At 39.6% G+C, this 12,598-nt stretch overlaps 1 protein-coding gene and 1 long non-coding RNA gene across 4 annotated transcripts in view; one reads left to right on the top strand and one right to left on the bottom strand.

Annotated features, from left to right (window-relative positions):
- Positions 1-11,763, top strand: part of CPZ (carboxypeptidase Z) — a 34,888-nt gene extending 23,125 nt beyond the window's left edge. For all 3 annotated transcript variants that reach the window (XM_085059710.1, XM_085059713.1, XM_085059712.1), the window contains exons 7-11: positions 1,275-1,433; positions 5,517-5,652; positions 6,736-6,875; positions 9,468-9,567; positions 11,286-11,763. In XM_085059710.1, coding sequence (XP_084915836.1) covers positions 1,275-1,433; positions 5,517-5,652; positions 6,736-6,875; positions 9,468-9,567; positions 11,286-11,641 — 891 coding nt within the window. In that variant the 3' untranslated portion in view covers positions 11,642-11,763. The remainder of the gene's footprint in view (positions 1-1,274; positions 1,434-5,516; positions 5,653-6,735; positions 6,876-9,467; positions 9,568-11,285) is intronic.
- LOC146438763 (uncharacterized) lies at positions 8,836-11,337 on the bottom strand. Its single transcript, XR_014851919.1, has 2 exons — positions 11,201-11,337; positions 8,836-10,477 (listed from the first exon to the last, which is right to left on the bottom strand). It is a non-coding gene; the product is annotated as an uncharacterized LOC146438763 (long non-coding RNA).
- Positions 11,764-12,598: the final 835 nt, after the last annotated feature.

Raw genomic sequence — 12,598 nt, 5'->3', positions numbered from 1 at the left:
TTTTTCTCTGCTCCAGACCTGGGTTTGTGGATCCCCAAAGGTTTTTTGTAACAATATCAGATTAGGGACTGATCCAAAGAAAACAGGAATTATCGTTGAAACACAAATGTATAGGTCTTTAGGAGTTTCATTCGGTACGTTTGGTTGAGTTTTCTTGTTTATTTGTTCTGGAACTATTTTTCCTGCACACTGTTAGTCACTAGGCACTCAGGAGCTGTGGCTATCTGGTTTTCTGCAGCTGACAGAGTCAAAGCAAAGGGTGATAAGCAATGTTAGCAGCCCTAAATAGATGTTGGACAAAGTTCATTGTACCAGATCATTCTCATTTTTGTAAGAGATATCTGCGTATCGTCTGCATTTATGCACTTGTGCAGAGCCTGGACGAGCAGCCTCTGCCCTCCTCAGGTTTCCCCCATTTAACTTCGCCCAGCTGCAAGGGAAAGAATCTCATCTCTCCAGGGGCACTGGTGTGAGTCTGGGCTTGCAGAGAGCGGCCACCAGATGACACTGTTATCCCTAAGAATGAACTACCACCGGAGCAGGTCCCAGAAATTACTCCTCAAAAACGGGGTGAAGGAGCCATGTAGGCATGTTGGGTGCCTGCACATCTCTTGGAGTCAGTTCCCTCTCCCTTGGCCGCTGTTACTGAAGAGGAACTGTCAAAACCCCCCAAATTTGGCGACTTATCTGCCACAGTTCACTGCAGGTAAACTGCAGACATTGCTGTGTTTTATATGCATTAGTTTTCATTTATTTGCAGATAAACCTGGACCAAAAGATAGCAAATGCATTTTCATCAAGTGATGAGAATTGCAAATTTATCCCCCTATTCCAGCGTATTCATTCAAAGTCAACCCAGAAGTGATTGAATTCAATCAGGATTGAATCCTGATTCAGAAGTGAAATTAGATAGGGAGTTTGGTTTGTAAGTAGTGATAAAATGCCACACATTTTTCAGCCTAAAGTACTGCCATCATCACTTTGAACTGCTGAAAATGTCACTGTAATGAAAAGTTTATTCTTCTGTCAAATTTTCTCTTTCCCTTTTTGCTCCAGTTTTTCCACAGTGAACGGTGTGTATCATCTATTCCCTGGGGCAATCAGACTTTCCCCCTGTAACTTTTGGGATGGAAGAGCCAAAGAGCCTCAAAAGTCTCCTTTCTACACAGTCCCTTCTCCACTGGGCTTCATCCTGCCCAGGATGAAATCCCTTTGGAGCTGCATGGCTAGTCACAGCTTTTTTTTTTTTTTTTTTTTTTTCTCCTGGATTTCAGGTGGCCCCTGAGACAAAAGCAGTCATGAAGTGGTTGAGGTCTATCCCATTTGTGCTCTCCGCCAGCCTCCATGGGGGTGAGCTGGTTGTGACCTATCCTTATGACTATTCAAGGCATCCTATGGAAGAAAAAATGTTCTCCCCTACACCTGATGAGAAGGTAAAATTGTTTTTGCAGGGTGAGCATACTGGTGTGGTTTCCATGTGTGGAACTATGGAAACATTTTGTTTTAATAAATAACAAACTTTGACTAATTTAGATCGTGTACATGTGTGTATATGTATGCATGTATGTATTAAATATGTAATAAATCACATGTTTATATACATAATGTAAGTCTGTATATAATGTGACATGTGCTCATTTGGGTAGAGCATAGTGCTAATAATGCCAAGGTCAAGTGTTCAACCAACTCTTTCACTTAAGAGTTGGACTTGATGATCCTTGTGGATATCTTCCAGCTCAGAACATTATGTGACTCTGATTTATACACTTACTTAACATACTTTAAAATTATTTACATACTATCAGCTTGGTCTGGAAAGATTTACCATCTTTTGTGAGACCAAACATGGTTTCATAAAGTGCAGATTAGGAAAATCCAAGCTTTTAATTTTTTAAAGAGAGTAGGCTGTGATATTTTTACCAGTGGTTTCCAGAAGAAAAGGAACAAGTCTGACCAGCAGAGTTTGTTTCCCTTGGAATCCATGAGGAGTGGGGGGAAAAAAAGCTCGTTGCCATGTGGTGGCAGCCTTGTAACATTTATTCCAGGTCAAATGAATGGGAATTGTTTCCCCCTCTTGTCCCTGGAAAGTTCCTCATTTGGGACTCACTGTAAATCTTCTGTGAAATTTTTTGCCATCTTTCCTATTTCCCTTTGGTTTCCTCAATCTAGTATTCATTGCCGACATGCCCACCAGGAGATCAGCTAGCTTTTCAGCCTTCTAGCGTGTGCTAAAAATGTCTGTGGCCTCTTAAGAAAAGTGGTTCTTTATATAAACAAAGAGCAGTTGAAAATAGTCAGAAGTTGATCTTTGACTTGAAGCATCCTTTATCTTTGAGCATATCTCTAGGCTGACTTCTTCTGAAATGACAGTTCTCACTAACACACATTAAATATTTAAAGATTTACGACTGTTAAACATTTTCTGTATCAATCCATTTCTTCTGAGCTGTGCAATGGCTACTGAATACGTGTGTATGAAAATCATTTAGCAGTAAAATTAACCAGGCACTGCAAAGTAAAAAAGCCTGTGTGAGAAATATCTGGTGGTTGCTAATGCAAGCTGCAGAGCCTCTTGCTGAGGACTGGGAGAAATCATAAATGTGTGCATTTGCATCTCACTGCCTGAGCTAGGATGGTGAAGGAATATTGCCATGTGTGCATTATCAAGCAGTTCACCCCTGGAATGGGAGAACAGCAGCACCTCCATCATCTCCACTCAGGGACAGCATGTGTATTTGGAGTGAAAGGATGCAGCCACATAGACAAAGGGCTCCATCCCAGTGTAGTGCACAGCTGGATAAACCCTGAGGGCACTCCTGGCTTGCAACAGAGCAAGACAAGGAAATTTACACAGGTGACTGCTGCAAAGTCTGGGAAGTTGGCTACAAAAGTGGAAGCTTAGAACATATAGGGGAGAGCTGGGGATGTTCTCAATGAAAAAACAACTTTTCAAATTATTCAGCACAGGAACCTTAACAGCACTGTCAGTATCACTTCAAATTTTGCACAGAAAGTTATGAAACCTGTACCTGTGAAGTGACCTGCATTTAAGTATTGTCATATACAGCTGCTGCTGTCAGGGAACCTGCATCCCAAAATACAGCAGTTTGGTTTAGCTGCCCTACCTTGGCCATAACCCTTGTTCTGAATGCTGACCTGCCACATTTGCTGTGCAAGGGGTATCTTGCAGCCCTGGGTGAAATGCTGCAATGCAGAATATAGCCACATATTAAAATATCAGATTCTCAGAAATGTATTCAAACCATGCTTCCCCATTTGTAAATGCATCTGCATGCTGCCACCTTCCTGTGTCTATCACGGAGCATGTGTGGAAGCACAGGGATCCTCTCTTTCCTCTGCTCCAAGGCACTGCAGATTTCAAGCCTCTTTGTAGCCTGGGTCAGTACCTGCTGAGAACAAGGAGTCTCAAAGCTGGACCATGTCCTGACACTCACATTCTTGCATCTAGTTCAGCTCACCTAATTAGAGACTTTCCCATATTTTGGGGCTTGTGGAGACAGATGTTTTAATGTTTTGTGTTACATAAGAAGCTGAATTGATGCCTCTGCTCACGAGAGCAGAAAGATCCACACCAAGTCAAGTTCACTCCCTTTGGTGAGTTGAAACACTCCCTTGCCTCCCCGTGAAAAGCACAACCTGTGACAGTCAGTGGGTTAAAAGTGTTGGCCAAGGTAACAGCGCCGACCTCATTTTACTGTATGAAACCTCACACTTCCAAAGTCACAAGGATTCTTCTGTGTTTTTTCCCTTTTTGTCCCACTGCATGACACCTAAATATCTAAGTTTTTCTGAGGTTCATGACTTGTCATGCATTGGCTTCTAGGTTATATCAAGTGTATTTTTATCCAGGAAATTTTAATTTTTAAGTGCAACTTTTTTTTCTTTAAATAGATTTCTCTTTCTTTTGGAATTCTCACGTTCTCTTTTCACTACCACTTGTCTTCTTTCACTTCACTAGTGGCCAGGCAAAAGCCTTATGCCTCTTGGTGACAAATGAGAGGAGATTTGGTCACTGGAAATAGAACTTTTTCAGATGTTTTTGTAAAAGGTGAGGAACATGCTCCTAATTCACACAGGCATATTCTAAACTTTTTATCAAATACCTTCCATGGAAGATTCAGAACAGGGACCCAAATTCCTTGGGTAGAAATTAAAGATGTTGAGCCTGGCACAGAACTATTGGCAGTAAATGTTCCTCTTAACATATTTAATTAACATTTATCTCTTTTTCCACAGAACTTTGAAGGACATCTTATTTTCTGGTCTGAGCAATATTTAGACACATAGAAACTTAAGGGAGCTGCAAAAGCATTTTTTATTAAGTCTGGATTTTTAGTGTCTGGTCATCAGAAGTATTTCAATAAATTGTCTTTACTCTTACATTAAACTCTCTTTCCACCTTTCCTTGGTCACCTCCCTGATCCCATAATTGGCTCAGCCACGTGATTATTAGAAACAATCAGAAATATTAATCAATATTATGTGCTTGGTCATTTTGGTTTTTATCCTTGATGACAACATCTAGGATGAAGTTTTAGGATCATTTCTAAAACTAGGATTTTAGCCACACAACTTCTTGCACACATTGTCTTAAGCAATATGGAATGAAACTCATGACGATGAATAGTAGGATCAAGCAGCATCTGATAACCACTGTAATTTCAGTGTTGAAATCTGAAAGTGTAGCCTTTGCAGGAGAGGTTCAAATAAACAAAAACGAGAGGAAGGATTTTTGTACAAAGTTGGAATAACCATTGCAGAAGAAGGGCAGGAATATGACTCAAATAAATGGTTTCTGCAGATAACTGCTCTTTCTTCTGTCTTCGCTACATGTTCTGTCACTGTTCCTTTCTGCGTGGTGACTGCTCTGCTCTTCATCAGTATCAACACTCTTTGGAAATCAGTGGTGACATCCTACAGCACTACATCCTATCATTCACTTCCTAGGAATGGTTTCTGCCCCACAAAGAAGCAACTGTCACTGAGATCGAGCTGGCAGGTTTTTCTGTGTGAGTGATAAGTGCAAAGCAAATTGGCACTGTCTATTTTAAACAGCAGCAGTCAGTGTGAAGATCTAGTTGGGCTGAAGGCAATAGAGGTAGTTTCTAAGGGGTAAAAATAGCAAAAGCTAAAACATAACCTAAAGCATGCCTAAATTTCAACTTTAAAATCTGGTACTTGAAGTATAACCAAAAAAGTCCTCTGCTCCTGCCCCAGGCGGTAGATTGAAGCCAAGTATCACAAAACCCACTAGTATTTAATATGTCATCTCTGGCTAAATATACTGGATTTCAGAGAAGGACCCTGGAGAAGAAGACAAATAAAAATTTCTTAGCAACAAAAGAAACTTCCGTGCACAGCAGTTCATCACCTGCTTCAGTCTCTAGGATGCAGGGTGGCTCATTGTCTGAGCTCACAACAGCAATAGTTAATAGCAGAAGTAGCAATGTTTTCACTTTGTAAAAGTAAATGTCTTTCAATCCTGGTTGTTGCAGGTGTTTAAAATGCTGGCTAAAGCCTACGCAGACGCACATCCCGTCATCTCTGACCGCTCCGAACTTCGCTGTGGTGGGAATTTTGTAAAACGTGGAGGTATTATAAATGGTGCTGAGTGGTACAGCTTCACTGGAGGTAAAACCACTTTACCATCATATCAAGTGAGGTAAAACCTCTACGTGACCTTTATAAGACACAAGGGTTTGAACAAAATAATTTTATTCCTTTTAGTTTGCTTAAGGTCCTACCCCTGCAAAACATAATTTGTAGGGTGTTTAAGTAGTAAAATGTATGTTGGTAACATTTATATGCAGATAACATGGGATGCATTCAACCCCAATGGGACCTGACAAAAATTAACAAGTTATGCTAGGGTCAAATTTGTTATAGCATATAATATCATTTTCATTTTCAAATCTGACATAGAAATAAATGCTTAACGCTATGCTCTCATTCCTTAGCAGCATGAGTCTGAATCAACCTTGTAGAGTATGCAAGCACAGCTTTTTCATCTGTTTAAATGAATTCTTTTTTCAGGGAAAGCTACAACAGAGACAAACATCCAATTCATTTGTGCTTCCGTTGTTAATTTGATTTCCCCAATAATAGTATTTTGTTTTCATTAGGATTCCTTCAACACTGGCATGGATAAAATATCAGTGTTCATAAATTTTCAACAGTCCTTCAGTTGTGTTTTCCAGTAGGACTCAGCTGGATCCCCAAATAATTATGTTGAAACTAGACATTTGGAATGCTTTGGGGCGTGGGTGAGAATTAGGTTTGGATATCTTTGGCTTACATTCATCCCAAAATTATATCCAATGTCTTTTGTACAGAAAGAGTTTTGAACATAACAATGGCAAAAGGTCATTTCTGTTCTGATGACCCTTGGCAATCACCTCTGATACAACCGATTATCCAATTACTGTGATTAACCAATCTTTATCGCTCTATTGCTGCTTCTTGGCCAGGTGAATAATAATGTAAAATTATGCTTTTTTGCCTGAACGAAATGTCATTGTCATTAGTTGTTTTGTAATTGAAACAAGCTGTAGAATTCTGAATCTGTTGAATACTTTTTATATATTAGCAAGAATTCTTTACAGTACAATAACCCACAATTGTGGGGACAGCATTCAGCTGGCTGCAGCAGCAAAGCTCCAGTTAAAGGCTACATGGCTTGTTCATGAGCTCTCCTTTTTCTTTTTAAACCTATAGGTATGGCAGATTTTAATTACCTTCACACAAATTGCTTTGAAATTACCGTGGAGGTGGGATGTGAAAAGTTTCCTTTGGAGGAAGAACTGTTTACAATCTGGCATGAAAACAAAGGTGCCCTTCTGAATTACATGGAAATGGTACTGCTCTGCTTATGGCTTCTCTTTTTCATTCTTTGTCAAAATTAATTTCTTTGCTGTTTCCCCGGTTAATTGTTGAGATAATACTGAATCAGTCACCACACCCCACCAGGGGCCCCAGTGCCTCAGTTTGTCCAGCAGGACACACCAATAACATTTTGCTTGTGCTGCAGAAGGGATTGAGATTGAGGACTGCAAAGGTCTTGAAAATAGTGAGAAAGGGTATCTGTGAATACTTTGGGCAACATTATTCATCAACTGTCCAAAATTTAACACTACAGAAAACCGTAACTTTCAGAAAAATATGAATCAACCTTCCTCTTGAAGACTAAAGCAGCAAGATCTGCTCCCCAGAGAGCTTCCTGAAACTTTTTCCTTTCTGTATTCCATGTTTGTGTCCCAAACCCTACTGTTCCACAGCATAAGATTGAGATTCATCTAAAGTCTTGCTAGAAATGCAGTTTACAGACTTTCCATCTTGATTTATTTATAAAAGTAGTTATTAAATATCTGAAGCCAAATCTTCTAAAGGAAGAACTCTGTGTCTCTGAGCATTAAAACGTGCTACTTAAATGTCATTTTTAATACTAAGTTTAAGCTCAGCAAAAACAAATACCTCACTGACAATAAGTAAGTGAGCACAGAAACAGAAGTTGCTCATCTTTCTCTTAGCCATTAGTAGATTAGCTTTCTGTCATGCCTTATTTTGATAGAGTATGCAGTAATTTAAAATTGTTAGGAGTGTTTTTATGGCCTTTCTAAGCAACCCCTTGCTACTTGTGGTAAGTATTATCATTCAATAAAGTCTACAGTACAGACCACCAAACTCATTTCGTTTTACAGCTGTCTGATGAAAATGAGTTTTAGTGAATCCAAATGGAGCTGGGTTAAATCCATATATATTACAATTGAAGTCTTCAAGATGTAAAGATTTTATAGTGTGAGATACTGTAGACGTCTGTGCCGAAAAAGCTTTTTGAGTAAATGCAGGACAGTAAGCAAAACAACTTTGCAGATAAGGATGACTGAATTACTCCCGATAAGGATTAAGTCTGCCATAACCAATTCAAACTTTTCTTATTCTGATATATACCAGGCTGTTTGGTGTGTGTACAGATCTACTTGGCTTAACACACAGAAGTAGATTTCATTTTCCTAAATGCCAATCTCTTCTCCCCATAAGAAGTAAAATCAAAAAAACTCTGCCATACTCATGTAACACCGACTTGAGGGAAAATTAAAGCTAGTACAAATACTAAAGCAAACTGAAGCAACATTGTTAAATAAATTCCAATTTTGTCATTTTTATCCCATCATGTTGAAATTGCAAAATTATCATTGGAGTTGGATGAGGTCATACTACTTTGAGTATGTCTACACTGTAAATTAAATTTGAGTCTGAGATGACTCTTCTGACCAGATTTACTCTCTATCCATATGATAAATCCTCAAGTTCATGCTGAAAAGCAAATTGCAGTGTTTCATTATAAGGGATACTTTTCAAATCCTTATACTGAGTTGTTCCTAAGCCTTCCAGTGAATAGCTTCACTCAATATGGAACAGCTGCTTAACAAAAGCACAGTCTCACCTTAAATTAAAAACTCCTGTAACTAGACTAGACTTATTTTTTTGAGCTTTGTATTATCAATTACTGTAATGATTATTTTTAGACATCCTTATATTCCAACAGAAAAGCAAATATCTTGTTCCTATTGTTTTGATGCTTCGTGTTTTCTTTCTATTCTTCTTTTGTAACAAGGGTACTGGGGAAAAGCAAGTGAGAGGAAGAGAAAAAGGAGGTGGGGAAGTGAAGTAAAGAGCAGCTCAAGTTGGTCATACCTGTTCAGAGAAAAAATTGAAATGGAATTATTTTTCACTTGAAGAGCTCATATAGATTTTCCAACATAAAATATGTTCATTTTGGAGCAGTGTAAAAAGAGAACCTTAAGAGGCTTAATGTTTAAATATTTGGAATTTTTTACTGTTTTTTATATTGTATTGGACGTCCAGTATAGCTGTTTGTGCACCTCCTTGTATGACAGCATTCACATTGCTCTTTAAGTTGTCACCAAGCACGTTTCTCACCAGCTCAAGCAGCTCAGTTCTGCGCTTGTAGAGAAGGGAGAATGGCTGCCACACATGCTGCTGTCATGGCATTCTGACAGGCAGTGAAGTGTAGGCAGCAGAGTGATGATGAGTCACAAGTACCTGAGGTGATGCCTCCTCACTGTGGAAAGAGCATCAGACTGGTTTTTAAAGCCTTAACTTTTCATTTCTTTGTGGTTCTGTGTCTGGGGCAGACATTCAGAAACAGTCCCTAAATCCTGTGGTCAGATCATGAGGTGCCAGTGATTTGTGCAGAAAAGGGTCTGTCAATGCAGAGCCACATACCCAGCCCAGAAAAAGCTCCATTATCCCTTTCCCTCAGCCCCCTTGGAGCTCCCTAAATAGGGAATGTGATCTGCAGGGGCATTAGTGCCTGAGAGCCTCTATAATGGGTTAAAATTTTTGACAGTTTTTTCCTCTCTAGAAAGGTTTCTTTGTGATATTGCAATAAGTGACTCCCACCTAACTTTGCTTTGCTTTGCCAGGTTCATCGGGGGATAAAAGGAATTGTGTCCGATAAGTTTGGCAACCCAATAAAAAATGCTCGTATTTCAGTCAGGGGCATTCAGCATGATGTCACCACAGGTAATACTTTTAGTTTGATTTTTCCTGGGGCAGAGTGAAAATACTGAGAGCTTAACCTGCAAAAGTATTGTTGTGTTTGGTAGGAATGGCACCTCAATGGAGAACTGAAGGGTCAGGTGTGGGTTTTCTTCTAGAATAACAAGAGAGAAGACATGCCAAGGTAGCTGCTAAGTCTGTCATGTCTCTGGGATGACAGAGTTCTTGCTGTAAAAAATTCCACCTGGGACTGTCTGCTGTCCACCAAAGGCAGTATTGGGGGGAATATGGCAGCAGCTATGCTCAGGGGCTGTAACTCAGCATGGAGAGGAGAGGAGCCCTGATAGAGTAAGTTATTTGAGATATTGTGAATGAGAGTTGTAGGGAGTACAGTTAGATCCTCTCTGATTTTCACAACTAGAATAATTGCAGTAACTGAAAGGCCCACAACCTTTCTTGTTCATGTGGACACGCATAAATATGTGCAATTTTTAGAGAGTAACTATATCAAATGCAGAAAAAGTAGAACATTGAATTATGTCCACTTTATACCTGTCACCAATGGATAAACATGAATTGAGGCATATGCAACTGTTATTTTTCACAGTCATAAAGTTCTGAGCTCTTAGGCTGTCACTGAAATCAATGCTTTCTTTTTACTATTGATTTCAGTGAGAACAGTGTAGGCCATAGAAGTGCAAAATAGAAGACATGAATGGTAATATTTTTCCCTAATGATAGTTGTTGAATCAATTTGGAAAGCCAGAATGGCTTATAATGTAGTGGATGTTTTCCAGCTTTCAAAAAAGCTAGCACTAGAGGGGATACAATAGTGGAGATGAGGCAGATTCTTGAGGCTGGTAGGAGACTCTGGCATGAATTAGGGTCTTTTTCAAACTTCTTTCCAGACAATGGCTTCCCATCGGCAGTGGACCTTTAAAGGATTAAGAATTAAATAAAAAATATGTTTACACTCTAGGAAAGAGGGATATTTTAAGTTAGGTGGGGTAAGAATGTAATATGATTAAAAAGTTTTTTGATTTCGGTGTTAAAAAAGACTAAGAAATTCCATGAGAAAACAGAATTAATGCAACATTAACTGAGCTGAGAGACTTGACATTCAAAATAAAGGAAATATAAAATGAGGAATAAATTTTTCTGTTTTAAAACTCCTTGCTTTTGCCTGCAGGGTCTAACCTTCAGCTGGAGGAAATTTACACCCATTTTACACTAATGGCAATTTATACCAGCTGCAGCTCCAACTCCATACTTTTACATGCTAGAATGTCTGCAAAGTAATTGAATGTAATTTAATAAAGAGGGATTTCTTAGCTCCTTAGACATGTTAAATATATATATATATATATATTGTAGCCTGGACTCTGATTTCACTTTCTTAAGTTTCACGTAGTTTTAAATTAATTTCTTTGGGAGTTACTCCTTGTGCCCTTGGGAAAAGCAGCATGAAGGAAAGCTTCTCTTCCCTGTGACACAGGAACAGCAGTTACTGACATTTAGTGTGTGAATTTCACTCCATTAGCTCCCAAGGGCCAAGTTTTCATGGGTGAAGTCTCCTTTTGCCACCTAGAATTAACACTCAGACATTTTTCAAAACCTGAGATCGTTCCATAGCCCTGCCCTCAGCTGCTTGTGCTACCTGTGTGCCCACGGGTGGCTGTGTGACCACCGGGTCTGCAAGGCTAAAAACAGCTCAGTTTTGTCCTTCCTGCCCCTTTCCTCAGCTGCTGATGGCGACTACTGGCGACTGCTGGCCCCAGGGACGTACATCATCAGTGCCCAGGCGCCGGGCTACAGCCGAGTGATGAAGAGGGTGACCATCCCCAGCAGGATGAAGCAGGCCGGGCGCGTGGATTTCGTGCTGCGGCCTGTGGAGGCCTGGCCCAACAAGCTGCTGCGCCGCTCCATGGAGGACGCCTACGACCCTCACGACCCCCTGGAACTTTTCGACCCTCACGCCCAGCACGGGCAGCCTGAGGCTCGAGGAGGGTCGGCAGCAGGCAGGGAGAAGCCCTGGTGGTGGTCGTACTTCAGCTCTCTGGACCTGCACAAACCGCTGTGGCTGCTCAAGCAGCGCTGAGGGCCATTGCTGCTCGCCCAGCTCACTGTGGTGCCATCCCGCTCGGTTCCAAACACCCTCACTGCTCTCGGCGATATTTAAATGTTTCATTTGAAAATATAATGTCGATTCAAGCACGTTTACTTCTTTTATTTTCTCTTCACACACAGTGGGTTTTTATGTATTAAAAACGACGGTGCACATCCTTTCAAAGGCCAGATTTTATGCAGTTTTTTTTCTTGGTGGTGTTCTGTACTTCTGCCCATGTAGTTAATCATCATATTAATTATTTATTAGATACTAAGTACCTGCAGGGAAATATTTCTGATCCTTTAATGCATTTTTGTACATGTTTTAAGACATTAATGATTACATACTAAAAACAGCTTTCAGAAACACTCGGAAAACTCTTTTATTTTGACTTTTTACATTATCATATTAAGTTAATTACCTCTTCTAATAACGGCTCAAAAATTAAGTTTTGAATTTTGTTTTTTAAATTTTAAATGTTTTTATAAATTTAAAAATAGGCTTTGAAAGTATTTTGGCAAAATACCAAAAAATGCCTTTACTGCTGGAAATACACACATCCTATAAATGTGTGTAGAGACATAGAAAAATACATTAGATAATTCGTGAGGAATTTAGGTTAAAGTGTGATATATTAGACTAAGGTTGTTAACATCATGCACTGCTCTGAGCTTATGTACATGTCAATGAAACTTGTAGACATCAAAGAAATCACAAACTTCTTTTCAAGACAGTTGGGTAAAGCTCAATGAATACTGGTCTTACCAAGGTGCTGTCCTCTCTCAGATATCAGATGCAGTGTATTATTTAAGGTGATATATATATATTAAGGAAAGTCCTTGATCTTGATGAAATACCTAGGCCAACACTTCCTTTTGGCTTGAACAGTTAATGAGCTCTCTATATAGACTGTATTTCCCCCTCTAAATGCCACAGTGCATGAATAGT

Source organism: Lichenostomus cassidix, chromosome 4 (genome assembly GCF_008360975.1).
Source record: "Lichenostomus cassidix isolate B80296 chromosome 4, HeHo_3.0, whole genome shotgun sequence".
Classification (NCBI taxonomy): Eukaryota; Metazoa; Chordata; class Aves; order Passeriformes; family Meliphagidae; genus Lichenostomus; species Lichenostomus cassidix.
Note: the sequence above shows the minus strand (reverse complement) of the source record. Positions and strands in the feature narration are given on the sequence as shown.